The sequence below is a fragment of the Rhinoderma darwinii genome, unplaced genomic scaffold, assembly GCF_050947455.1.
Source record: "Rhinoderma darwinii isolate aRhiDar2 unplaced genomic scaffold, aRhiDar2.hap1 Scaffold_3908, whole genome shotgun sequence".
NCBI lineage: Eukaryota > Metazoa > Chordata > Amphibia > Anura > Rhinodermatidae > Rhinoderma > Rhinoderma darwinii.
This window is the reverse complement of record NW_027463531.1, coordinates 10,588-38,545: the sequence shown is the minus strand read 5'-3', so window position 1 is coordinate 38,545 and position 27,958 is coordinate 10,588. Positions and strand designations below refer to the sequence as shown.

Here is a 27,958-nt window from a genome sequence, read left to right as displayed (position 1 = left end):
CCATCCTGTGCTCCACGTCCCCTCCTCACCACCCTGTGCTCCATACATCACCACCGCACCAGCCTGAGGCCCACGTCACCTCCTCACCACCGCACCAGCCTGAGGCCCACGTCACCTCCTCACCAGCCTGAGGCCCAAGTGACCTCCTCACCACCGTACCAGCCTGAGGCCCACGTCACCTCCTCACCACCGTACCAGCCTGAGGCCCACATCACCTCCTCACCATCCTGTGCTCCATACATCACCACCGTACCAGCCTGAGGCCCACGTCACCTCATCACCATCCTGTGCTCCATAACAGTCAGGAGACTAGAGTGGAGAGGTCAGGTAACTAGAGTGGAGAGGTCAGGTGACTAGAGTGGAGCAGTCAGGTGACTAGAGAGGAGAGGTCAGGTGACTAGAGAGGAGAGGTCAGGTGACTAGAGTGGAGAGGTCAGGTGACTAGAGTGGAGAGGTCAGGTGACTAGAGTGGAGAGGTCAGGTGACTAGGGTGGAAAGGTTAGGTGACTAGGGTGGAGAGGTGGGGTGACTAGAGTGGAGAGGTCGGGTGACTAGGGTGGAGAGGTCAGGTGACTAGGGTGGAGAGGTCAGGTGACTAGAGTGGAGAGGTCGGGTGACTAGAGTGGAGAGGTTAGGTGACTAGGGTGGAGAAGTCAGGTGACTAGGGTGGAGAAGTCAGGTGACTAGGATGGAGAGGTCAGGTGACTAGGGTGGAGAGGTCAGGTGACTAGAGGAGCGGTCAGGTGACTAGAGTGGAGAGGTCAGGTGGCTAGGATGGAGAGGTCAGGTGACTAGGGTGGAGAGGTCAGGTGACTAGGGTGGAGAAGTCAGGTGACTAGGGTGGAGAAGTCAGGTGACTAGGATGGAGAGGTCAGGTGACTAGAGTGGAGTGGTCAGGTGACTAGAGTGGAGAGGTCGGATGACTAGGGTGGTGAGGTCAGGTGACTAGAGTGGAGAGGTCAGATGACTAGAGTGGTCAGGTGACTAGAGTGGAGTGGTCAGGTGACTAGAGTGGAGTGGTCAGGTGACTAGAGTGGAGTGGTCAGGTGACTAGAGTGGAGTGGTCAGGTGACTAGAGTGGAGAGGTCAGGTGACTAGAGTGGTCAGGTGACTAGAGTTGAGCGGTCAGGTGACTAGGGTGGAGAGGTCAGGTGACTAGGGTGGAGAGGTGGGGTGACTAGGGTGGAGAGGTGGGGTGACTAGAGTGGAGAGGTCAGGTGATTAGAGTTAAGCGGTCAGGTGACTAGAGTGGAGAGGTCAGGTGATTAGAGTTGAGCGGTCAGGTAACTAGAGTGGAGAGGTCAGGTGATTAGAGTTGAGCGGTCAGATGACTAGGGTGGAGTGGTCAGGTGACTAGGGTGGAGGGGTCAGATGACTAGAGTGGTCAGGTGACTAGAGTGGAGTGGTCAGGTGACTAGAGTGGAGTGGTCAGGTGACTAGAGTGGAGCGGTCAGGTGACTAGAGTGGAGAGGTCAGGTGATTAGAATTGAGCGGTCAGGTAACTAGAGTGGAGAGGTCAGGTGATTAGAGTTGAGCGGTCAGGTAACTAGAGTGGAGAGGTCAGGTGATTAGAATTGAGCGGTCAGGTAACTAGAGTTGAGAGGTCAGGTGACTAGGGTGGAGTGGTCGGGTGACTAGAGTGGAGAGGTCAGGTGATTAGGGTGGAGAGGTCAGGTGACTAGGGTGGCGAGGTCAGGTGACTAGAGTTGCGAGGTCAGGTGACTAGAGTGGAGAGGTCAGGTGACTTGGGTGGAGTTGACGCCCCCTGCAGTATCTCCAGTGTACGCGCCGTCATTCATACGCTGTGTCGATGATGGTGGTTTGTGATTGGTTACTGCTGACGGCGGTTGCTGTGGTTACAGAGAATGACATTATCTAGTTGCGCGATAAAACTTCAGCATCTTCTAGTCCCTCCTCTTCCGGAAACGTCACGTCCGCTGCCGGCCACGCTGCTCGGTCATTGCGTCATCCCAACAGAATTCACCGGTATGTACTTTATACATCCTTCCCCCCCCCCCCGTGTCATATATATACTGCCCCCCCCGTGTCATATATATATACTGCCCCCCCCCGTGTCATATATATATACTGCCCCCCCGTGTCATATATATATACTGCCCCCCCCGTGTCATATATATATACTGCCCCCCCGTGTCATATATATACTGCGCCCCCCCCGTGTCATATATACTGCCCCCCCCGTGTCATATATATACTGCCCCCCCCGTGTCATATATATACTGCCCCCCCGTGTCATATATATATACTGCCCCCCCCCGTGTCATATATACTGCCCCCCCCGTGTCATATATACTGCCCCCCCCCGTGTCATATATACTGCCCCCCCCCGTGTCATATATCTGCCCCCCCGTGTCATATACTGCCCCCCCGTGTCATATATACTGCCCCCCCCCGTGTCATATATACTGCCCCCCCCGTGTCATATATACTGCCCCCCCCGTGTCATATATCTGCCCCCCCGTGTCATATATACTGCCCCCCCCGTGTCCTATATACTGCCCCCCCCCCGTGTCCTATATACTGCCCCCCCCCGTGTCATATATCTGCCCCCCCGTGTCATATATACTGTGCCCCCCGTGTCATATATACTGCCCCCACCCGTGTCCTATATACTGCCCCCCCCCCGTGTCATATATACTGCCCCCCCCGTGTCATATATACTGCCCCCACCCGTGTCCTATATACTGCCCCACCCGTGTCCTATATACTGCCCCCCTGTGTCATATATACTGCCCCCCCCGTGTCATATATACTGCCCCCCCCGTGTCATATATACTGCCCCCCCCGTGTCATATATACTGCCCCCCCCGTGTCATATATACTGCCCCACCCGTGTCCTATATACTGCCCCCCTGTGTCATATATACTGCCCCCCCGTGTCATATATACTGCCCCCCCCGTGTCATATATACTGCCCCCCCCCGTGTCATATATACTGCCCCCCCCCGTGTCATATATACTGCCCCCCCCGTGTCCTATATACTGCCCCCCCGTGTCCTATATACTGCCCCCACCCGTGTCATATATACTGCCCCCCCCTGTGTCATATATACTGCCCCCCCCGTGTCATATATACTGCCCCCCCCGTGTCATATATACTGCCCCCCCCGTGTCATATATACTGCCCCCCCCCGTGTCATATATACTGCCCCCCCCCGTGTCATATATACTGCCCCCCCCGTGTCATATATACTGCCCCCCCCGTGTCATATATACTGCCCCCCCCGTGTCATATATACTGCCCCCCCGTGTCATATATATACTGCCCCCCCCGTGTCATATATCTGCCCCCCCGTGTCATATATCTGCCCCCCCCGTGTCATATATCTGCCCCCCCCGTGTCATATATACTGCCCCCCCCCGTGTCATATATACTGCCCCCCCCGTGTCATATATATACTGCCCCCCCGTGTCATATATATACTGCCCCCCCGTGTCATATATATACTGCCCCCCCGTGTCATATATATATACTGCCCCCCCGTGTCATATATACTGCCCCCCCCCGTGTCATATATACTGCCCCCCCCCCGTGTCATATATACTGCCCCCCCCCGTGTCATATATACTGCCCCCCCCCGTGTCATATATCTGCCCCCCCGTGTCATATATCTGCCCCCCCGTGTCATATACTGCCCCCCCCGTGTCATATATACTGCCCCCCCCGTGTCATATATACTGCCCCCCCCGTGTCATATATACTGCCCCCCCCGTGTCATATATACTGCCCCCCCGTGTCATATATACTGCCCCCCCGTGTCATATATACTGCCCCCCCGTGTCATATATACTGCCCCCCCGTGTCATATATATATACTGCCCCCCCCCGTGTCATATATATATATACTGCCCCCCCCGTGTCATATATATACTGCCCCCCGTGTCATATATATACTGCCCCCCGTGTCATATATATACTGCCCCCCGTGTCATATATATACTGCCCCCCGTGTCATATATATACTGCCCCCCCCGTGTCATATATCTGCCCCCCGTGTCATATATCTGCCCCCCCGTGTCATATATACTGCCCCCCCCGTGTCATATATACTGCCCCCCCCGTGTCATATATACTGCCCCCCCCGTGTCATATATCTGCCCCCCCCGTGTCATATATACTGCCCCCCCCCGTGTCCTATATACTGCCCCCCCGTGTCCTATATACTGCCCCCCCCCGTGTCATATATCTGCCCCCACCCGTGTCCTATATACTGCCCCCCCGTGTCATATATACTGCCCCCCCCGTGTCATATATACTGCCCCCCCCCCGTGTCCTATATACTGCCCCCACCCGTGTCCTATATACTGCCCCCCCCATGTCATATATACTGCCCCCCCCCGTGTCATATATACTGCCCCCCCCGTGTCATATATACTGCCCCCCCCCCGTGTCATATATACTGGCCCCCCCGTGTCATATATACTGCCCCCCCCGTGTCATATATATATATACTGCCCCCCCGTGTCATATATATACTGCCCCCCCCGTGTCATATATCTGCCCCCCCGTGTCATATATCTGCCCCCCCGTGTCATATATCTGCCCCCCCGTGTCATATATCTGCCCCCCCGTGTCATATATCTGCCCCCCCGTGTCATATATCTGCCCCCCCGTGTCATATATCTGCCCCCCCGTGTCATATACTGCCCCCCCCGTGTCATATATACTGCCCCCCCCCGTGTCATATATACTGCCCCCCCCGTGTCATATATCTGCCCCCCCGTGTCATATATACTGCCCCCCCCCGTGTCCTATATACTGCCCCCCGCGTGTCCTATATACTGCCCCCCGCGTGTCCTATATACTGCCCCCCCCGTGTCCTATATACTGCCCCCCCCCGTGTCATATATACTGCCCCCACCCGTGTCCTATATACTGCCCCCACCCGTGTCATATATACTGCCCCCCCCGTGTCATATATACTGCCCCCCCCGTGTCATATATACTGCCCCCCCCGTGTCATATATACTGCCCCCCCCGTGTCATATATACTGCCCCCCCGTGTCATATATACTGCCCCCCCCGTGTCATATATACTGCCCCCCCCCGTGTCCTATATACTGCCCCCCCCCGTGTCCTATATACTGGCCCCCCCGTGTCATATATACTGGCCCCCCCGTGTCATATATACTGCCCCCCCCCCGTGTCATATATACTGCCCCCCCCCCGTGTCATATATACTGCCCCCACCCGTGTCATATATACTGCCCCCCCCCGTGTCATATATACTGGCCCCCCCGTGTCATATATACTGCCCCCCCCCCCCGTGTCATATATGCTGGCCCCCCCGTGTGCTGACCCCCCGTGTGCCGACCCCCCGTGTCCCGCCCCCCCCGTGTCGTGTGTGCTGCCCCCCCCCCCCCCCCCCCCCGAGGTGAGGGGGTTTCTGCTTTTCTGGAGTTATATGAACACTGGGATGTTTGTATGGTGGGGGAGTCCATAGCTATCGTGTGGGGGTCACAAATGGTTAATAGCTCATTATAAGGAGGATGATAATATTACCGCGGTCTCTTCTTCTGTGCAGTCGCCATCATGGCCGAGCAGGTTTCGGAGACCATTAACTTCCCAGCTGAAGAAGAGACGATCCTGCAGCTCTGGAAGTCCTTGGATTGTTTTCAAGAATGTCTCAAGCAGTCAAAGAATAAGTCCAGGTGAGGAGCGCGGCAGGGAGTGAGGCCGGCCAGTCATCTTCATGTAGTGGTTCTATCTGGGGTCCTGCTGGATAAGAAGCCGCCTCCCCAATCCTCGTTGTCTTGCAGACTGCAGCAGGTTTTCCTTTTACTTTTCAATAATCCGTCTGGATCTTGGTGCACCGTGCGATGCCACCACAGGCCTTCCCTGGTGATGAGGCGTTTGGTAGCGTGATTACACAGGCTGGTGCGCGGGGCGGGCCGGCTCCTGGACTCGGGGAACGGGGCGGTCTGGACTGGTTGCTTGCGCGGGGCGGGCCGGGCCGGCTCCTGGACTGGTTGCTTGCGCGGGGCGGGCCGGCTCCTGGACTGGTTGCTTGCGCGGGGCGGGCCGGCTCCTGGACTGGTTGCGCGCGCGGGCCGGGCCGGCTCCTGGACTGGTTGCTTGCGCGGGGCGGGCCGGCTCCTGGACTGGTTGCTTGCGCGGGGCGGGCCGGCTCCTGGACTGGTTGCTTGCGCGGGGCGGGCCGGCTCCTGGACTGGTTGCTTGCGCGGGGCGGGCCGGCTCCTGGACTGGTTGCTTGCGCGGGGCGGGCCGGCTCCTGGACTGGTTGCGCGCGCGGGGCGGGCCGGCTCCTGGACTGGTTGCGCGTGCGGGGCGTGCCGGCTCCTGGACTGGCGCCACTTAGAGGAGTTTTGGTGGGGGTGAAGACTTTTCTATAGGATTCCCGCTCTTGTTGATCTGTTATTTCTAAAGAGGGTGAAGACCACACGAAACAATGCCGAGCGCCGCTCGTCTGCCGCTTATCCTGAGGACTTGTTCCGGGTTCGTGTTCTGCAGAATGTGCTGAAGCCACTGAAATGTTCTGTCCCCCGTCCATACGCATCGGTGGTTAGTGGCGCGTTGTACTGAGGTAGTCGTCATTTACATGTGTCCCTGTCCCCAGGAGCTCGCAGTCTAATGTTCCTTTCTCAGACACAATGAATAGGTGTGTGGGAGGAACGCGGGCAGAACCTGCAGCGCTCGTTTCCTGTTCTCCCATTGGCTGACGTTTACGTCCGTGTTCTCCTCCGTGAAGGCCGTGCTTGTGTTACTGTGGGGTGGATTGTAAGTTCAGGGGGTCATGGCTGCCCGGCTCTACACTTCTGCTCATCCTATCCATCAGGAGAGACTGGGAGATGTAGTCCATTTGTAATCGTCCTGACAGGTGGTCCTTGCAGTCAGTCTGTAGCGATGGTTGTTTCTTCAGATCCTGGGGGGGGGTCTTTTATTCGGGGGTGACCTTCATGGTGGCAGAACACAGACCATGCCGTCATTGTCTCACTTGCAGGTACACGTTCTATGACGGACCTCCGTTTGCCACGGGACTCCCGCACTACGGACACATTCTTGCCGGCACCATTAAGGACATTGTGACGCGGTTCGCTCACCAGAGCGGTTTTCATGTGGAGAGAAGGTTCGGCTGGGACTGTCATGGATTACCAGTGGTGAGTGGAGAGATGATCTGCAGGTCGGTCACACATCGGGGGAGGGGATTCTGCAGCCGGAGACCTTGGGCGCCAATGCATCTATGACTAGGAGTATTCGGGACATGAGGGTGACCGGTTCAGGCTTCCCAGTGCATTATGGGAGGACTGAGAGGGACCGGCTTTGACTCCTGTGTATTTACTTGTCTCGTCTTCTACAGGAATATGAGATTGACAAGACACTTGGAATAAAAGGTCCGGAGGATGTCGCTAAAATGGGGATTGCAGAATACAACAAACAGTGTCGTGGGATCGTCATGAGATACTCGCAGGATTGGGAGGTACGGGGGCACGCATGGGTAACGGGACAACCGTGCTGGCATGAAGGGACCGGGTGGACAGGTGTGTCTGCTATGGGATGAAATTTGTAGCTACAGGTGGGCACTATGATGTGGTGGGAGACAGGATAAGTTTAGGAGATATCTGTGCTCTCTGCATGACGGTGAATGGACGGGACTGAGGTGCACGGGATGCTCTGATGTGCTGGGTTAAAGTGACCAGGCTTCAGAGGTATGGGGGTGTGCTCCCCAATATCTTCCCAATGTACATGTTTATTTTGGGGAAACAATCTACTGTCAGACCCCTGTCCTCCTCCTCCAGGCACCCCTGACGCTTCTGTCCATCCATCCTTCCTTCCTTCCTTCCTTCCTTCCTTCCTTCCTTCCTTCCTTCCTTCCTTCCTCCCTCCTTCCTTCCTCCCTCCCTCCTTCCTTCCTCCCTCCCTCCTTCCTTCCTCCCTCCCTCCTTCCTTCCTCCCTCCCTCCCTCCTTCCCTTCCTTCCTCCCTCCTTCCTCCCTCCTTCCTCCCTCCTTCCTCCCTCCTTCCTTCCCTCCTTCCTCCCTCCTTCCTTCCTCCCTCCTTCCTCCCTCCTTCCTCCCTCCCTCCTTCCTTCCTCCCTCCTCCCCTCCTCCCTCCCTCCCCTCCCTCCCTTCCTTCCTCCCTCCCTTCCTCCCTTCCTTCCTTCCTTCCCTCCTTCCTTCCTTCCTTCCTTCCTTCCTTCCTCCCTCCTTCCCGCACCCCTGACAGAACAAAGAATCGGTCATGTTGAAATTCAAGATTGTAGTTTCCCCTGACATCTTCATGGTGCGTGGTGTGTGTTGTGTCTCATATACATTAGATTGTCAGCGGATCTGGCTGATTTCTGCTTTAGTTGTACTCAGACTCTGCCTGTAAAGTTGTTGTGATTTTTGAGCAGTTTGTGTGATGAGGACTCTGTGCGTTGCTTCCTCGCTCAGCCTGGACAGACCCGGAGCAGCGACTCGCAACGTGTGCAGTTTATGGAGCAGGGATTGGGCATCTTGTGATCCTTCTGTCTCAGCCACATTGTTCCCTCTCCCGGTGTCTAGATCAGTGTCACGAGGTTGGGCCGATGGATTGACTTCAAAAACGATTACAAGACCCTTTATCCGTGGTTCATGGAGACGGTGTGGTGGGTATTTGGTTGTACATTTCTGGGGTGTCGTTTCCCTGTGTTCCCCGCACAGTCGATATTTAATGGTAACGCTCATTGTACTGATTTTCCCTCTTCTCCGTTAATTAATGGCGTTGTCTCCTAAAGACATTTCTTTTTAAACAAAACTTCTTTTCTCACCCCCGGCAATCGGGCGGAAAAACCACGGCCATCGCTGCATCGTCCAAGAAGCATTGCATGCTGGTCTTTCACATAATATGTGACCCGCCAGGTCTGCGAGTGTGGGAGGGGCTCCCCGTTCTTCTGATGGGGCCCATGGTCTTGGTAGGACCACCCTTAAGTGACGTCATGTTCGGCGCTTTCATTATAGAGACCGTTTCTCTTATTTGTTATTTCAAATTCCATACAAATTATCACACGAAAAAGGCTTCACCCCCCCCCTGCCTAATACCCCCCCCCTGCCTAATACCCCTCCCCTGCCTAATACCCCTCCCCCATCCCAATAGCAAAACATGGAAACAAACCACCTCAATATTCAGAAGAATGAGGTCCAGGGTCTCCATATGTTCCAGAATGTGGGGGTCCCACTTTTATTGGCAAAAACGCTATATTCCTAATAATGTCGTAGCTTAAACGTGACCCCTCCATTCAAGAGGAAGCGGCGCTGGGCGTGTATTTCTTGTGTTTCGTCCCCGTGACGGCACCTTCTTGGAGGTTGACCTTTAGCTGTGCGGGGATGAATCGTTCCATGAGGCCGTCCGTCCAGTACTCGCGCCATTACAGCTTTGTGTGATTTCAGCATTTTGAATGCCGCGAGTGTACGGTCACGTAACTGCATGAGACGCGGCACACTGGGTCAGGGATGAACGCCGCGAGTGTACCGTCACGTAACTGCATGAGACGCGGCACACTGGGTCAGGGATGAACGCTGGAGCATTTAAAGGCGAAGCGCTGTGTTGGCCGTGCCTCCTGACCTGAAGGAGCGAGTTCCCCATGCGAGCTCATTATGTCTTCTGTATTGCGAGTCTCCCTGGAGAGAAGCCCTCGTGTGCAGCCACTTGTTTTACCCATGTAGTATATTGGGTTTTGAGGGATTATTGGTTTCCTTTCCCTTAAAGAGGCTCTGTCACCAGATTTTGCAGCCCCTATCTGCTATTGCCTGTGATCGGCGCTGCAATGTAGATTACAGTAACGTTTTTATTTTTAAAAAACGAGCATTTTTGGCCAAGTTATGACCATTTTTGTAGTTATGCAAATGAGGCTTGCAAAAGTCCAAGTGGGCGTGTTTAAAAGTAAAAGTCCAAGTGGGCGTGTATTATGTGCGTACATCGGGGCGTGTATTATGTGCGTACATCGGGGCGTGTATTGTGTGTGTAACATCGGGGCGTGTATTATGTGTGTAACATCGGGGCGTGTATTGTGTGTGTAACATCGGGGCGTGTATTATGTGTGTAACATCGGGGCGTGTATTATGTGTGTAACATCGGGGCGTGTATTATGTGCGTAACATCGGGGCGTGTATTATGTGCGTACATCGGCGTGTATTATGTGTGTGTACATCGGGGCGTGTATTATGTGTGTACATCGGGGCGTGTATTATGTGCGTACATCGGGGCGTGTATTATGTGTGTAACATCGGGGCGTGTATTGTGTGTGTAACATCGGGGCGTGTATTATGTGTGTAACATCGGGGCGTGTATTATGTGCGTAACATCGGGGGCGTGTATTATGTGCGTACATCGGGGCGTGTATTATGTGTGTGTACATCGGGGCGTGTATTATGTGTGTAACATCGGGGCGTGTATTATGTGCGTACATCGGGGCGTGTATTATGTGTGTAACATCGGGGCGTGTATTATGTGCGTACATCGGGGCGTGTACATCGGGGCGTGTATTATGTGTGTACATCGGGGCGTGTATTATGTGTGTTACATCGGGGCGTGTATTAGGTGCGTACATCGGGGCGTGTATTATGTGCGTACATCGGGGCGTGTATTATGTGTGTAACATCGGGGCGTGTATTATGTGTGTTACATCGGGGCGTGTATTATGTGCGTACATCGGGGCGTGTATTGTGTGTGTACATCTGGGCGTGTATTATGTGTGTGTACATCGGGGCGTGTATTATGTGGTGTACATCGGGGCGTGTATTATGTGTGTACATCGGGGCGTGTATTATGTGTGTACATCGGGGCGTGTATTATGTGTGTAACATCGGGGCGTGTATTATGTGCGTACATCGGGGCGTGTATTGTGTGTGTAACATCGGGGCGTGTATTGTGTGTGTACATCGGGGCGTGTATTATGTGCGTACATCGGGGCGTGTATTGTGTGTGTAACATCGGGGCGTGTATTATGTGTGTAACATCGGGGCGTGTATTATGTGCGTACATCGGGCGTGTATTATGTGTGTAACATCGGGGCGTGTATTATGTGCGTACATCGGGGCGTGTATTATGTGTGTACATCGGGCGTGTATTATGTGTGTAACATCGGGGCGTGTATTGTGTGTGTACATCGGGGCGTGTATTGTGTGTGTAACATCGGGGCGTGTATTATGTGCGTACATCGGGGCGTGTACTATGTGCGTACATCGGGGCGTGTATTATGTGTGTAACATCGGGGCGTGTATTATGTGTGTACATCTGGGCGTGTATTGTGTGAGTAACACCGGGGCGTGTATTATGTGTGTACATCGGGGCGTGTATTATGTGCGTACATCGGGACGTGTATTATGTGTGTGTAACATCGGGGCGTGTATTATGTGTGTTACATCGGGGCGTGTATTATGTGTGTTACATCGGGGCGTGTATTATGTGCGTACATCGGGGCGTGTATTATGTGCGTACATCGGGGCGTGTATTATGTGCGTACATCGGGGCGTGTATTATGTGCGTACATCGGGGCGTGTATTATGTGCGTACATCGGGGCGTGTATTATGTGCGTACATCGGGGCGTGTATTATGTGCGTACATCGGGGCGTGTATTGTGTGCGTACATCGGGGCGTGTATTGTGTGCGTACATCGGGGCGTGTATTGTGTGCGTACATCGGGGCGTGTATTGTGTGCGTACATCGGGGCGTGTATTGTGTGCGTACATCGGGGCGTGTATTGTGTGCGTACATCGGGGCGTGTATTGTGTGCGTACATCGGGGCGTGTATTGTGTGCGTACATCGGGGCGTGTATTGTGTGCGTACATCGGGGCGTGTATTGTGTGCGTACATCGGGGCGTGTATTGTGTGCGTACATCGGGGCGTGTATTGTGTGCGTACATCGGGGCGTGTATTGTGTGCGTACATCGGGGCGTGTATTGTGTGCGTACATCGGGGCGTGTATTGTGTGCGTACATCGGGGCGTGTATTGTGTGCGTACATCGGGGCGTGTATTGTGTGCGTACATCGGGGCGTGTATTATGTGCGTACATCGGGGCGTGTATTATGTGCGTACATCGGGGCGTGTATTATGTGCGTACATCGGGGCGTGTATTATGTGTGTACATCGGGGCGTGTATTATGTGTGTACATCGGGGCGTGTATTATGTGTGTTACATCGGGGGTGTATTAGGTGCGTACATCGGGGCGTGTATTATGTGCGTACATCGGGGCGTGTATTATGTGTGTAACATCGGGGCGTGTATTATGTGTGTTACATCGGGGCGTGTATTATGTGTGTACATCGGGGCGTGTATTATGTGTGTGTACATCGGGGCGTGTATTATGTGTGTGTACATCGGGGCGTGTATTATGTGTGTGTACATCGGGGCGTGTATTATGTGTGTGTACATCGGGGCATGTATTATGTGTGTACATCGGGGCGTGTATTATGTGTGTAACATCGGGGCGTGTATTATGTGCGTACATCGGGGCGTGTATTGTGTGTGTAACATCGGGGCGTGTATTGTGTGTGTACATCGGGGCGTGTATTATGTGCGTACATCGGGGCGTGTATTGTGTGTGTAACATCGGGGCGTGTATTATGTGTGTAACATCGGGGCGTGTATTATGTGCGTACATCGGGGCGTGTATTATGTGCGTACATCGGGGCGTGTATTATGTGTGTAACATCGGGGCGTGTATTATGTGCGTACATCGGGGCGTGTATTATGTGTGTACATCGGGGCGTGTATTATGTGTGTAACATCGGGGCGTGTATTGTGTGTGTACATCGGGGCGTGTATTATGTGCGTACATCGGGGCGTGTATTATGTGTGTAACATCGGGGCGTGTATTATGTGCGTACATCGGGGCGTGTATTATGTGCGTACATCGGGGCGTGTATTATGTGTGTAACATCGGGGCGTGTATTATGTGCGTACATCGGGGCGTGTATTATGTGTGTACATCGGGGCGTGTATTATGTGTGTAACATCGGGGCGTGTATTGTGTGTGTACATCGGGGCGTGTATTATGTGCGTACATCGGGGCGTGTATTATGTGTGTAACATCGGGGCGTGTATTATGTGTGTACATCGGGGCGTGTATTATGTGCGTACATCGGGGCGTGTATTATGTGTGTAACATCGGGGCGTGTATTATGTGTGTACATCGGGGCGTGTATTATGTGTGTACATCGGGGCGTGTATTATGTGTGTACATCGGGGCGTGTATTATGTGTGTACATCGGGGCGTGTATTATGTGTGTACATCGGGGCGTGTATTATGTGCGTACATCGGGGCGTGTATTATGTGTGTGTAACATCGGGGCGTGTATTATGTGTGTACATCGGGGCGTTTTTACTACTTTTACTAGCTGGGCGTTGTGTATAGAAGTGTCATCCACTTCTCTTCAGAACGCCCAGCTTCTGGCAGATCACGCTGTGACGTCACTCACAGGTCCTGCATCGTGTCGGCACCAGAGGCTACAGATGATTCTGCAGCAGCATCGGCGTTTGCAGGTAAGTAGCTACATCGACTGCAGAATCATCTGTAGCCTCTGGTGCCGACACGATGCAGGACCTGTGAGTGACGTCACAGCGTGATCTGCCAGAAGCTGGGCGTTGTGAAGAGAAGTGGATGATACTTCTATACACAACGCCCGCTAGTAAAAGTAGTAAACACGCCCCGATGTACACACATAATACACGCCCCGATGTACACACATAATACACCCCCCGATGTACACACATAATACACGCCCCGATGTTACACACATAATACACGCCCCGATGTACACACATAATACACGCCCCGATGTACACACATAATACACGCCCCGATGTACACACATAATACACGCCCCGATGTACACACATAATACACCCCCCGATGTACACACATAATACACGCCCCGATGTTACACACATAATACACGCCCCGATGTACACACATAATACACGCCCCGATGTACACACATAATACACGCCCCGATGTACGCACATAATACACGCCCCGATGTACACACATAATACACGCCCCGATGTACGCACATAATACACGCCCCGATGTACACACATAATACACGCCCCGATGTACGCACATAATACACGCCCCGATGTACGCACATAATACACGCCCCGATGTACGCACATAATACACGCCCCGATGTTACACACACATAATACACGCCCCGATGTTACACACACATAATACACGCCCCGATGTTACACACACATAATACACGCCCCGGTGTTACACACACAATACACGCCCCGATGTTACACACATAATACACGCCCCGATGTTACACACATAATACACGCCCCGATGTACACACATAATCCACGCCCCGATGTAACACACAATACACGCCCCGATGTACACACACCATACACGCCCAGATGTAACACACATAATACACGCCCAGATGTAACACACATAATACACGCCCCGATGTTACACACACATAATACACGCCCCGATGTACACACATAATACACGCCCCGGTGTTACACACACAATACACGCCCCGATGTTACACACATAATACACGCCCCGATGTTACACACACAATACACGCCCCGATGTTACACACATAATACACGCCCCGATGTTACACACATAATACACGCCCCGATGTTACACACATAATACACGCCCCGATGTACGCACATAATACACGCCCCGATGTACGCACATAATACACGCCCCGATGTACGCACATAATACACGCCCCGATGTACGCACATAATACACGCCCCGATGTACGCACATAATACACGCCCGATGTTACACACACAATACACGCCCCGATGTACGCACATAATACACGCCCCGATGTACGCACATAATACACGCCCCGATGTAACACACATAATACACGCCCCGATGTACGCACATAATACACGCCCCGATGTAACACACATAATACACGCCCCGATGTAACACACATAATACACGCCCCGATGTACGCACATAATACACGCCCCGATGTACGCACATAATACACGCCCCGATGTACGCACATAATACACGCCCCGATGTACACACATAATACACGCCCAGATGTACGCACATAATACACGCCCCGATGTACGCACATAATACACGCCCCGATGTAACACACATAATACACGCCCCGATGTAACACACATAATACACGCCCCGATGTACGCACATAATACACGCCCCGATGTAACACACATAATACACGCCCCGATGTACGCACATAATACACGCCCCGATGTACACACATAATACACGCCCAGATGTACACACATAATACACGCCCCGATGTTACACACATAATACACGCCCACTTGGACTTTTGCAAGCCTCATTTGCATAACTACAAAAATGGTCATAACTTGGCCAAAAATGCTCGTTTTTTAAAAATAAAAACGTTACTGTAATCTACATTGCAGCGCCGATCACAGGCAATAGCAGATAGGGGCTGCAAAATCTGGTGACAGAGCCTCTTTAAGGGGATGAGGATTGTGCTCGAAAAGTAAAAGTGGAATCTAAAAACTTCTCGTAGCCTCGTTACCGGCACAGACTCGGAGCCTCACAAATAAGTTCTGTCCAAGTAGTTTGAAGTTGTGAGAAGAAGCTTCGTTATTAGTTGACATTGGCGCGCTCATACAGGGGCGGTCCCGGCATCTTTGGTTTTCACCTCATCAGATTCTGAAGGAGAATTTCCAGATTATGGATGGGAGAGGATCAGAATTCGAGGAAGCGGAGGATGAAAAAACGTCCCGATCCTTCTGGCCAGAAATAAATATTGGAAGGGCCGGGGGTGTATTGTCACCTGAGCCCAAGGACCCCAGAAAGGATGGGGCGTCCATCTACAGGGTTCAGGGGCTTCTCTTCTAAGACGAGAACACGTCCGGCAACATTTGCTGCCTCCGGGCGGACGAGGTTTGGGGACCGGGACCTTCACTTGGGCTCAAGAAATGTTCTTTTCGTTACTGCCATTAATCTAAAATGTTCAGAAAACATCATTTCTCCGCAGCCGTCGACAAGACCCAGGAAAAAGGCCGATAATCCGCCAGCAAGGCGCTCCTCAAACGGGAAACACACGCGCCTGCTGACTGTCCTGTAGACCAGGGGTCAAGCATAGCCTGACAGGAAAAAGGGCATGCTGGGAGTTGTAGTTGTGCGGCAGCTGGAGTGCGGACCCGTGCTTTAGCCCCTTCCTGCCGGATCACGTATATAAACATCATTAAAATCGGTGGCTTACCGCCTTTTCACGTAAATGTACGTCATGGAGATGAAGCTGGCTCAGGAGCTGAGCTAGCGACATCACCACCGGGTGACCGCTGTATGTTACAGCTGGCACCCTAAGGTATCGGCCAGGACCGGAGCTAGCCTCCGATCCGACCGATTAACCCCTCACATGCTGCGTTCATTAGAGATCGCAGCATGTGAGGAGTTTATAGCCACCGGCACCCCAGCAACGTGATCGCTGAGTTGCTGGTGGCTGCAAAGGCGATCGGAGGGCTAATGCTTACCTCCCGGTCCGCCAGCAACGGAATCCTCCTATGCTTCATCGTCGGCGGGGCCCAGGAGGCTTCCGGTAACATCGGCAAGATGGCGCCGGCTCAGCTTCCGGCTCAGAAGCTGAGCCGGCGTCATCAGCAGTGGGTGTCCGCTGTATGTTACAGCGGACACCCCGATCTATCGCCAGGAACTGGAGCTAGCTCCGATTCCTGGCATTAACCCCTTCGATGCAGCGATCCATTGTGATCTCTGCATCCTAGAGGTTTGTAGAAAATCGGCAGCCTTGCCATGCGATGGCAAGGCTGGCGACTGCTACCATGGCAACAGGAGCCCTAACAATGGACTCCTGTCTGCCATTACGTAAGCTGATTAGGCCCCGCCCAGAGGCGGAGCCTGATCGACTTGCTGTCAGTGAACAACTGACAGTTCCAATACATTGCACTACATAGGTAGTGCAATGTATTAGAACATCAAACAAACAGTTGGACATTCAAGTCCCCAAGTGGGACTAAAGAAAAGTGTAAAAAAAGTAAAAATAAAAGCTGGAAAACATACAATAAAAGTTTCAAATAATAACACAAAACACAATCGCCCTTTTTCCCTTATAAGTCATTTATTATTGAAAAAAGTAATAAAGCCATACATGTTTGGTATCGCAGCGACCGGAACGACCTGAACTATAAAAATATTCTGTTATTTATCCAGCGCAGTGAACGCCGTAAAAAAAATCCTCAAAAACACTGCCATAATTACTGTTTTTTTGGTCACTGTCTTCCAAAAATTGAAATAAAGTGATCAAAAAGTCGCATGTATCCAAAAATGGTACCGATAAAATCTATACCTCGTCTCGCAAAAAACAAGCCCTCACACAGCTTCATCGACGAAAAAATGTAAAAGTTATGGCTCTCACAACATCGCGACAGAAAAAATACATTCTCTTTCCAAAAGTAATTTTATTGTGCAAAAAGTTATAAAAAAGTTCTATAAATTTGGTATCGCCGGAATCGTACTGACCCGCAGAATAAAGGTAACATGTAGTTTATAACGTACGGTGAACGGTGTATATAAAAAAAAGTGGCACAAGCTGGTCATGACATATTTGACACTGAATTGGCATATCTAGGGAACATTTTAATTTGTACCTTCCGCAGCGCAATCATTTATGGAAAAGACACGTGGGGTGAAAATGCTCACTACACCTCTTAATACATGCCTTGAGGGGTGCAGTTTCCAAAATGGGGTCACTTCTCAGGGGTTTCTTTTATTATTTCACATCAAAGCCTCTGCAATTGTGAACCAATACTTTGTAAGTCGCCAAATTAGGCCTCAATTTTACATGGTGCTCTTTCACTCCTGAGCCCTGTTGAATGTCCAGGCAAAAGATTAGGGCCACATGTAGGGTGATTCTAAAACAGGGAAACACCGCATAATAATTGAGAGCTGTCTTGTTATGGTGGCACAAGCCGGGCACCACATATTGGCGTATCTAAGGAAAAATTCCCATTTTCATTCTCCCACATCGTGTGCACACGAATTTCTGCAAAACACCTGTGGGGTTAACATGCTCACTACACCCCTAGGTGAATACCTTGAGGGTGTTGTTTCCAAAATGGGGTCACTTCTGGGGGGGATCCACTGTTTTGGTCCCACAGGGACTTTGCAAATGCAACATAGCGACCAGAAACCAAATGCAGCAAAATCTGTACACCAAAAGCAAATGGCGCTCCTTCCCTTCTGAGCCCTGCCGTGTGCCCAAACAGCATTTTACGACCACGTGTGGGGTATTGCCGTACTCCACAGAAGTTGCTTTACAAGCGTTGGGGTTCTTTTTTTCCTTTATTTGTTGAGAAAATTAAAAATTTGGAGCTAAAGCTACGTCTTATTGAAGAAAAAGGATTTTTTTTATTTTCACTGCCCAATTCTAATAAAATCTATGAAACACCTGTGGGGGAAAAATGCTCACTACACCCCTAGATGGATTCCTCAAGGGGTGTAGTTTTCTCAATGGAGTCACTTTTTTGGTGTTTTCACTGTTTTGTCCCCTCAGGGGCTTTGCAAATGCGACATGGCCTGCGCAAACCATTCCTGCTAAATTTGAGCTCCAAAAGCCAAATGGCGCTCTTTCCCTTCTAAGCTCCGCCGTGTGTCCAAACATCCGTTTATAACCACATGTGGGGTATTGTTTTACTCGGGAGAAATTGCTTTACAAATGTAGTGGTGCTTTTTCTCCTTTAGTCCTTGTGGAAATTAGAAAAAATTAGCTAAACCTACATAATCTTTGAAAGAATGACGATTTTTATTTTCACGGCCTAATTCCAATAATTTCTGCAAAAAACCTGCGGGGTCAAAATGCTCACTATACCCCTAGATAATTTCCTCAAGGGGTGTAGTTTCCAAAATGGGGTCACTTTTGGTGGATTTCCACTGTTTTGGCGCCGAAAGAGCCCTTGAAACCTGACATGGTGCCTAAAATATTTTCTAATAAAAAGGAGGCCCCAAAATCCTCTAGGTGCTCCTTTGCTCCTGAGGCCGGCGCTTCAGTCCATTACCACACTAGGGCCACATGTGGGATATTTCTAAAAACTGCAGAATCTGGGCAATAAATATTGAGTTGCATTTCTCTGGTAAAAACTTCTGTGTTACAAAAAAAATAGAATAAAAATGAATTTCTGCAAAAAAAAATGAAATTTGAAAATTTCACCTCTACGTTGCTTTAATTCCTGTGAAACGTTTAAAGGGTTAAGAAACTTTCTAAATGCTGTTTTGAATACTTTGAGGGGTGAAGATTTTAAAATGGGGTGACTTATCGAGGGTTTCTAATATATAAGGCCCTAAAATCCACTTCACAACTGAACCTGCCCCTGTAAAAATAGCCTTTTGAAATTTTCTTGAAAATGTGAGAAATTGCTGCTAAAGTTCTGAGCCTTGTGATGTCCCAGAAAAATAAAAGGATGTTCAAAAAACGATGCCAATCTAAAGTAGACATGTGGGGGATGTTAATTAGCGACCATTTTGTGTGGTATAACGGCCTGTCTTACAAGCAGATACATTTACATTTAGAAAAATGCTAATTTTTGCAATTTTTCACCAAATTTTGGTGTTTTTCACTGGTAAATATTGAATTTATCGACCACATTTTTCCACTATCATAAAGTCCAATGTGTCACGAGAAAACAATCTCAGAATCGCTTGGATAGGTAAAAGCGTTCCGGAGTTATTACCACATAAACTGAAATATGTCAGATTTGAAAAAATGGGTCTGGTCCTGAAGGCCAAAATGAGCTTGGTCCTGAAGGGGTTAGGCCATAGAGACGACGCTCTATCACACACGAGGAGCGCAGGTGCAGCTCACACTCTTCCGTCCACAGTCCTAGCACCGCACGTCTTACAGAAGATCCAGCCGTTCTGATGGTTTTCTGGTTGAAGAGGGGCCGGTTTTCCCAGTTAAAAAGCCCAGCACCCCAACCTGTAAAAAATGACCCTGTATGTGTTCTTTATTTGTTTACAATTTTGAGGCTATAAAAATAATTTCAGTTTTTTTTGGGGGGTACCCCTTTTTTTATTTTTATTTTTATTTTTTTTAACTGGACTCTTCTGTGTTTTTTAGTGGTGGTGAGTATTTTTTGTCCCTCTAGGTGACATGAAGCATGCAGCCGGTCACGTTCTATTCTAGGCCGCAGCCGGTCACGTTCTATTCTAGGCCGCAGCCGGTCACGTTCTATTCTAGGCCGCAGCCGGTCACGTTCTATTCTAGGCCGCAGCCGGTCACGTTCTATTCTAGGCCGCAGCCGGTCACGTTCTATTCTAGGCCGCAGCCGGTCACGTTCCATTCTAGGCCGCAGCCGGTCACGTTCCATTCTAGGCCGCAGCCGGTCACGTTCCATTCTAGGCCGCAGCCGGTCACGTTCCATTCTAGGCCGCAGCCGGTCACGTTCCATTCTAGGCCGCAGCCGGTCACGTTCCATTCTAGGCCGCAGCCGGTCACGTTCCATTCTAGGCCGCAGCCGGTCACGTTCCATTCTAGGCCGCAGCCGGTCACGTTCCATTCTAGGCCGCAGCCGGTCACGTTCCATTCTAGGCCGCAGCCGGTCACGTTCCATTCTAGGCCGCAGCCGGTCACGTTCCATTCTAGGCCGCAGCCGGTCACGTTCCATTCTAGGCCGCAGCCGGTCACGTTCCATTCTAGGCCGCAGCCGGTCACGTTCCATTCTAGGCCGCAGCCGGTCACGTTCCATTCTAGGCCGCAGCCGGTCACGTTCCATTCTAGGCCGCAGCCGGTCACGTTCCATTCTAGGCCGCAGCCGGTCACGTTCCATTCTAGGCCGCAGCCGGTCACGTTCCATTCTAGGCCGCAGCCGGTCACGTTCGGCTTGCAGCCTATAAGGCGCTGGGAAGACTCCCTGCACAGGCCGGCGTGATAATGTCACTGCACACCGGTCTGCGTCTAGTCCGGAGGATTCACAGACGTCCAGCTGGAGCGGCCGCCACTGGGTAAGGTAAGTAAACTGTATATATTTTTTTTAGGTGGGGACTATTGCAGTGTATATATTCAAGGAGGGGGGGGATTGCTCCGTTACACTATATACAAGGGGGAGTGCTGGGTGGTCCTATATACAAGGGGGAGTGTAGCGCTGTGTGGGCCTGTATACAAAGGGGGGGGAAGTTCTTTATGACACTATATACAAGGGGGGAGCGCTATGTGGCCCTATATGCAAGGGGGGAGCGCTTTGTGGCCCTATATGCAAGGGGGGCTGTGTAGCGCTATCCACAGCGGTATGTGTCTGGCGCTCTTTATAGTGGGCTTTTTGGCTCGATTTACAAGCGGGGGAGGGCTGTGTGGCGCTCTACAGGGGGGCTGTATGGCACTATAGGGGGCTGTGTGTAACGTGTAACGCTCTCTACGGGGGGGATGTGTGATATCTACAGGGGGCTGCGTGTGGCACTATGTACAGGGGGCTGCGTGTGGCGCTGTGTACAGGGGGCTGCGTGTGGCGCTGTGTACAGGGGGCTGCGTGTGGCGCTGTGTGTGGCGCTGTGTACAGGGGGCTGTGTGTGGCGCTGTGTACAGGGGGCTGCGTGTGGCGCTGTGTACAGGGGGCTGCGTGTGGCGCTGTGTACAGGGGGCTGCGTGTGGCGCTGTGTACAGGGGGCTGCGTGTGGACCTTATATGAGGGACACATACAGGAAATAGTGATAACCTGCTCCATGTAAACCCCCTCAAAAGACAAGGGGGCGCTCCCTCCATCATGAGAAAAAAAGCTTCAATCTCCAGAGGTGACTAGTCGTCTTTACTGTAAGAGCGGTAAATCTGTGGCATAGCCGACCTCAGGTGCTGGTTCTTTACTGTAAGAGGTGAATCTGTGGAATAGCAGATCTCAGGTCGGTCACAGCAGGAACAGAAGATTACTTCAAGAAAGACCAAATAATATCAGCACCTATGTCAATGTTCTAGAATCTTGTGTGAATGTTGCTCCAGTCTGATCGCCACTTGGGATCAGGAGGACATTTTTTCCTTTTTTAGGGCACATTGGTTGATGCCTCATGGGTTTGTAGGGTATGCAACTCTAGCGCTCCTTTCTCTCCTTTTAGGTCTCTGATTTGCCCCTCTATAAGGAGCCTGTGCCCAGCTAAATGGTACGGTTTAACTCCGACAAATGAAACACAAACATTAAGCTCCTTGGTACTTGCAGCAATATATGCCTTTTAAAATTTGTGATCCCAAATACATTAAACTTTTCTCTTTACCCAAAACTTAATTATGACCAATTTCCCTTCCCATTGGCATTAGGATGGATTTTTTCCAAATAATCTTAAGGCCAGAAGTCCCAAATTCTTAACTTACACTTATCCCCCGGTCAAGCGTATTAGCAGTATTGCCCATATAAACTAAAACCTCATCCAAGCCCCTTCTATCAATGCATCCCGCTCACTGTCTGCGCTCTTACTGGGGAGAGGAGTCCGTCCTGTCTGCTACCTTTAGTGGCTGGAAACTCTCGTGACCGTTCCCCATTCGTGAACACCCCAGTCTGAGGATCCCGGTGTGAATGACTCTGGGGCCGACACCGTATTTATTCAACACACCCCATAAAGAGGACCATTCCACCCTGTCCGAGCCTTGACCAACTCCAATGAGAGGCTGGTGATGTCTACCCCCCCCCCCCGTATATTCCCAAAGAGACGTCGGACATTGTACACCGTAAACCCGCCAGGCATAGACCTGCGCTGAGGATCCTCTTCACCGCCTCCCTGACAGCACACATTACTATCCTAGAAGAAGGAAGCCCCTGTGTCATGGACCCGGATCTCCACCGAGCTCGGCAGCACCGCGGGATGTCTGATGTAGGGTCGTCCCCTCCTCTAATATCTGCCTCCCGTCCTCCTGTGACGCTTTTTGTTTTGGGAGGTGACGGGGATCCAAATGTTCTGTAATCTTTAGTTCTATTACGTTCAGATCTGTATAGATAGAACCTCCGGAATCCTCTGTTATTAAATCCCATTTGTTTGGTACTTCACCCTCCACGTCCTTGATGGCAGCAATAAAAGTTGGACCCCTGACCTCCCAGGTCTTCCTCCCTACCCCAAAGTCTATGTAAATAAAGCTGTACGAACTAATCCAGAAAGTCCAATTGTTTCTTTATAAATCCTTCATCTCTGCAGCCAATGGGACGAGCGTTCACCGCGGTGTCACTCCCATATATCTAAGTGGGCTTCGTAAAAACCGTACCGGACTCTGCAGAAAGTCCCAGTCAGACGGGTGGTCCAGGTTTTGTCATCAGACATTTGGACACTGTATCGGGGACCTATGAAGGCCGTTTTTTGGGGTTAGCAAGTCTGACGATTATTCATGGTTACCATGGCTGTCATTTTTTTTTATGATCTTCAATATAAGGGATCTGTGGGTTTTTGTTATTCGGGAACGTTTTTATTTTTAAAACCTGAATAATTTTGCCGACCTCCTTGCACGTGCTGCAAGTTGATGACACTATCGGACTATGTTGAGCAGAGCTGGTTAGTGGCCACCGCCGCTGGGTCCGTCTCTTCACTGCTGATCGCTTTTCCTCTTTATGGCACAGGTGGGTGTTCAAGCAGCTGTATGATAAAGGCCTTGTGTACCGCGGTGTCAAGGTGATGCCCTTCTCCACCGCCTGTAACACTCCGCTATCCAACTTTGAGTCCCACCAGAATTACAAGGTATTTACTGTAGTATTGTGCGGTTGTTGTTTGTAGCCGGTGCCACGGCTCTGACGCCACGTCTCCTCTCAGGATGTACAGGATCCCTCTGTCATCGTCACCTTCCCCTTACTGGACGACTCCTCTGTGTCGCTTGTGGCCTGGACCACTACTCCATGGACCCTGCCCAGCAACTTGGCTCTTTGTGTGAATCCAGAACTGACCTACGTCAAGCTGAGAGGTGAGTGACTCTGGAGGGGCTCCGGCTGCTTTATGGCTTCTGCTGATGATGTTTTACTTGTTTCATAGATCAGTCCAACGGGAATGTGTATATACTGATGGAGGCTCGGCTGTCCGCCCTGTACAAGACTGAAGCGGAATATCAGATTCTGGACAGGTGCAGTCCCCTCTTCCGCTTTTATTGCTTTTGCAAGTTCTGTGGTTGCATCTTCTGTTATTAAAGGGCTTGTCTGTCCTTCCTCTGCTCTAGAGGAAAATAGATTCTGAACTAGGAGACCCCTGTAATAGATCTGTATAATACACGTGGTGACGAGGCCTCTATAATATATCTGTATGATACACGTGGTGACGAGGCCTCTATAATATATCTGTATAATACACGTGGTGACGAGGCCTCTATAATATATCTGTATGATACACGTGGTGACGAGGCCTCTATAATATATCTGTATAATACACGTGGTGACGAGGCCTCTATAATATATCTGTATGATACACGTGGTGACGAGGCCTCTATAATATATCTGTATGATACACGTGGTGACGAGGCCTCTATAATATATCTGTATGATACACGTGGTGACGAGGCCTCTATAATATATCTGTATGATACACGTGGTGACGAGGCCTCTATAATATATCTGTATGATACACGTGGTGACGAGGCCTCTATAATATATATGTATAATACATGTGGTGACGAGGCCACTATAATATATCTGTATGATATACACGTGGTGACGAGGCCTCTATAATATATCTGTATAATACACGTGACGAGGCCTCTATAATATATCTGTATAATACACGTGGTGACGAGGCCTCTATAATATATCTGTATAATACACGTGGTGACGAGGCCTCTATAATATATCTGTATGATACACGTGGTGACGAGGCCTCTATATCTGTATGATACACGTGGTGACGAGGCCTCTATAATATATCTGTATGATACACGTGGTGACGAGGCCTCTATAATATATCTGTATGATACACGTGATGACGAGGCCTCTATAATATATCTGTATGATACACGTGGTGACGAGGCCTCTATAATATATCTGTATGATATACACGTGGTGACGAGGCCTCTATAATATATCTGTATGATACACGTGGTGACGAGGCCTCTATAATATATATGTATGATACACGTGGTGACGAGGCCTCTATAATATATCTGTATGATACACGTGATGACGAGGCCTCTATAATATATCTGTATGATACACGTGGTGACGAGGCCTCTATAATATATCTGTATGATATACACGTGGTGACGAGGCCTCTATAATATATCTGTATGATACACGTGGTGACGAGGCCTCTATAATATATATGTATGATACACGTGGTGACGAGGCCTCTATAATATATATGTATGATACACGTGGTGACGAGGCCTCTATAATATATCTGTATGATACACGTGGTGACGAGGCCTCTATAATATATCTGTATGATACACGTGGTGACGAGGCCTCTATAATATATCTGTATGATACACGTGGTGACGAGGCCTCTATAATATATCTGTATGATACACGTGGTGACGAGGCCTCTATAATATATCTGTATGATACACGTGGTGACGAGGCCTCTATAATATATCTGTCGGATACACGTGGTGACGAGGCCTCTATAATATATCTGTATGATACACGTGGTGACGAGGCCTCTATAATATATCTGTATGATACACGTGGTGACGAGGCCTCTATAATATATCTGTATGATATACACGTGGTGACGAGGCCTCTATAATATATCTGTATGATACACGTGGTGACGAGGCCTCTATAATATATCTGTATGATACACGTGGTGACGAGGCCTCTATAATATATCTGTATGATACACGTGATGTCGGGGCTCTGGCCAGGGGCTGTTTCATCTTTTTTATTATTGTTTTCAGATTTCCAGGCGTTACCCTCCGAGGACAGCGCTATCGTCCGTTATTTGACTACTTCTCTAAGGTAAGAACAGAACTTTCCTTGTGACTTTTTCTATTTAAAGGGCCAAGCGCCATTTCCTTTTTGTACTGTCCATAGTTCTATCCGCAGGGTGATCTGTTTGCAGTGTGAGCCAGGTAAGCTAGGCCGCCCCTTGGACACAGGCCAAAGATGGCGGATAAAGTTGATCTACCGGTCAGTGGTTCACCTACAGGGGGCGCCATAACATGTATGTAACATCTACACATGGGGCAGATACATGATTGATCTGCTTTGTGTGATGTTTGGACATCCCCCTCTGCCTGGAGGAGCAGTGCATGCTGGGCGCTGGGTGTTGTGCGGCTCCGTCCTTGTCATGCTGTTACTGTACTGACTGGAGTGAAGTTCTGATCTGATTGTCCTTCTTTTCAGGCTGCGGACAGCGGAGCATTCACTGTTGTGTTTGACAACTACGTGAAGTCCGATGACGGCACCGGCGTGGTGCACCAGGCCCCGTACTTCGGAGCGGTATGTTGGCGCTGACATTAGGGGCTCTGTTTTCTTTTCTCTCTCACACTTTTTTTTTTCAGCGGTTCTATTGCTTTTTTTTTTTTTTTTTAAACTTCCATATGTCTAAGGCCCCATGCACACGACCGTAAAAAATCGTAATTGTGGACCGTAATACAGTTCTAAATTACGGACCCATTTAGTTCTATTGGCCACAGACCCCTGTCCATATCGCTACGGATGGGTGTCCGTGCTGTAGAACTGTAGCGCAAAAGATATGACGTGCCGAGGTGCTCCCAGAAGAGGCCAAAAATGAGGGCTGCGGCCCGCCGTGTGAAGGAGACCTAAATGTTCTGCTGGTGACGTGCGTGTTTGTGGGCGTGGGTGCGTGTGTGGGTGCATATACTGTGTGTGTGTGTGTGTGTATGTATGTGTATATATATATATATATATATGTGTGTGTGTATTTATGTCTGTGTGTGTATAGGGTGCATATACAGTGTGTGTGTGTGTGTGTATGTGTATATATATAATGTATTTGTGTGTGTGTGTGTGTGTGTGTATGTATTTGTGTGTGTGTGTATATATATAATGTATGTGTGTATGTATATAGGGTGCATATACTGTGTGTGTGTGTGTGTGTGTGTGTGTGTATATATGTGTGTGTATATATATATGTATGTATTTGTGTGTGCGCGTGTATATGTGTGTGTGTGTGTGTGTGTATATGTATATATAGTGCGTGTGTGTGTGTGTGTGTATGTATATATAATATGTGTGTGTGTGTGTATATGTATATATAATGTGTGTGTGTATGTATATATAATATGTGTGTGTGTGTGTATATGTATATATAATGTGTGTGTATGTGTGTGTGTATGTATATATAATATGTGTGTGTGTGTGTGTGTATATGTGTATATATAATGTGTGTGTATGTGTGTGTGTATGTATATATAATATGTGTGTGTGTGTGTGTATATGTGTGTGTATATGTGTGTGTGTATGTATATATAATATGTGTGTGTGTGTATATGTATATATAATGTGTGTGTGTGTGTGTGTGTGTATATGTATATATAATGTGTGTGTGTGTGTATATGTATATATAATATGTGTGTGTGTGTATATGTATATATAATGTGTGTGTGTGTATATGTATATATAATGTGTGTGTGTATGTATATATAATATGTGTGTGTGTGTGTGTGTGTGTGTGTGTGTGTGTGTGTGTGTGTGTGTGTGTGTATATATATAATGTGTGTGTATATGTGTGTGTGTATGTATATATATATGTGTGTGTGTGTGTATATGTATATATAATGTGTGTGTGTGTGTGTGTGTGTATATATGTGTGTGTGTGTGTGTATATGTATATATAATATGTGTGTGTGTGTGTATATGTATATATAATATGTGTGTGTGTGTGTGTATGTATATATAATGTGTATATATAATGTGTGTGTGAATATGATATAACCGAAAAGCACAGCATGGATCTAGAATGGTTGAAATGGGGTAAAATGCAGCCGTCGGCAAGCATGTGTTCAAGTGTGAACCAGATCCTAGGGCGTATACCCATAAAGCATCCAAAGCATGAATATATATGAGCAAAAGAGAAAAGAGGCCACAAGACTAGAA

At 49.8% G+C, this 27,958-nt stretch overlaps 1 protein-coding gene across 1 annotated transcript; it reads left to right on the top strand.

Moving 5' to 3' along the window:
- The first annotated feature begins 1,762 nt into the window (after positions 1-1,762).
- Positions 1,763-26,353, top strand: LOC142708450 (isoleucine--tRNA ligase, cytoplasmic-like). The gene is made up of 10 exons (XM_075848373.1): positions 1,763-1,986; positions 5,547-5,673; positions 6,984-7,140; positions 7,341-7,460; positions 8,526-8,608; positions 23,540-23,657; positions 23,730-23,877; positions 23,946-24,033; positions 25,795-25,855; positions 26,243-26,353. Exons 1-10 carry the CDS (start codon positions 1,866-1,868, stop codon positions 26,351-26,353), a joined length of 1,134 nt encoding a protein of 377 aa, XP_075704488.1. The 5' UTR covers positions 1,763-1,865.
- The last annotated feature ends 1,605 nt before the right edge of the window (positions 26,354-27,958 follow it).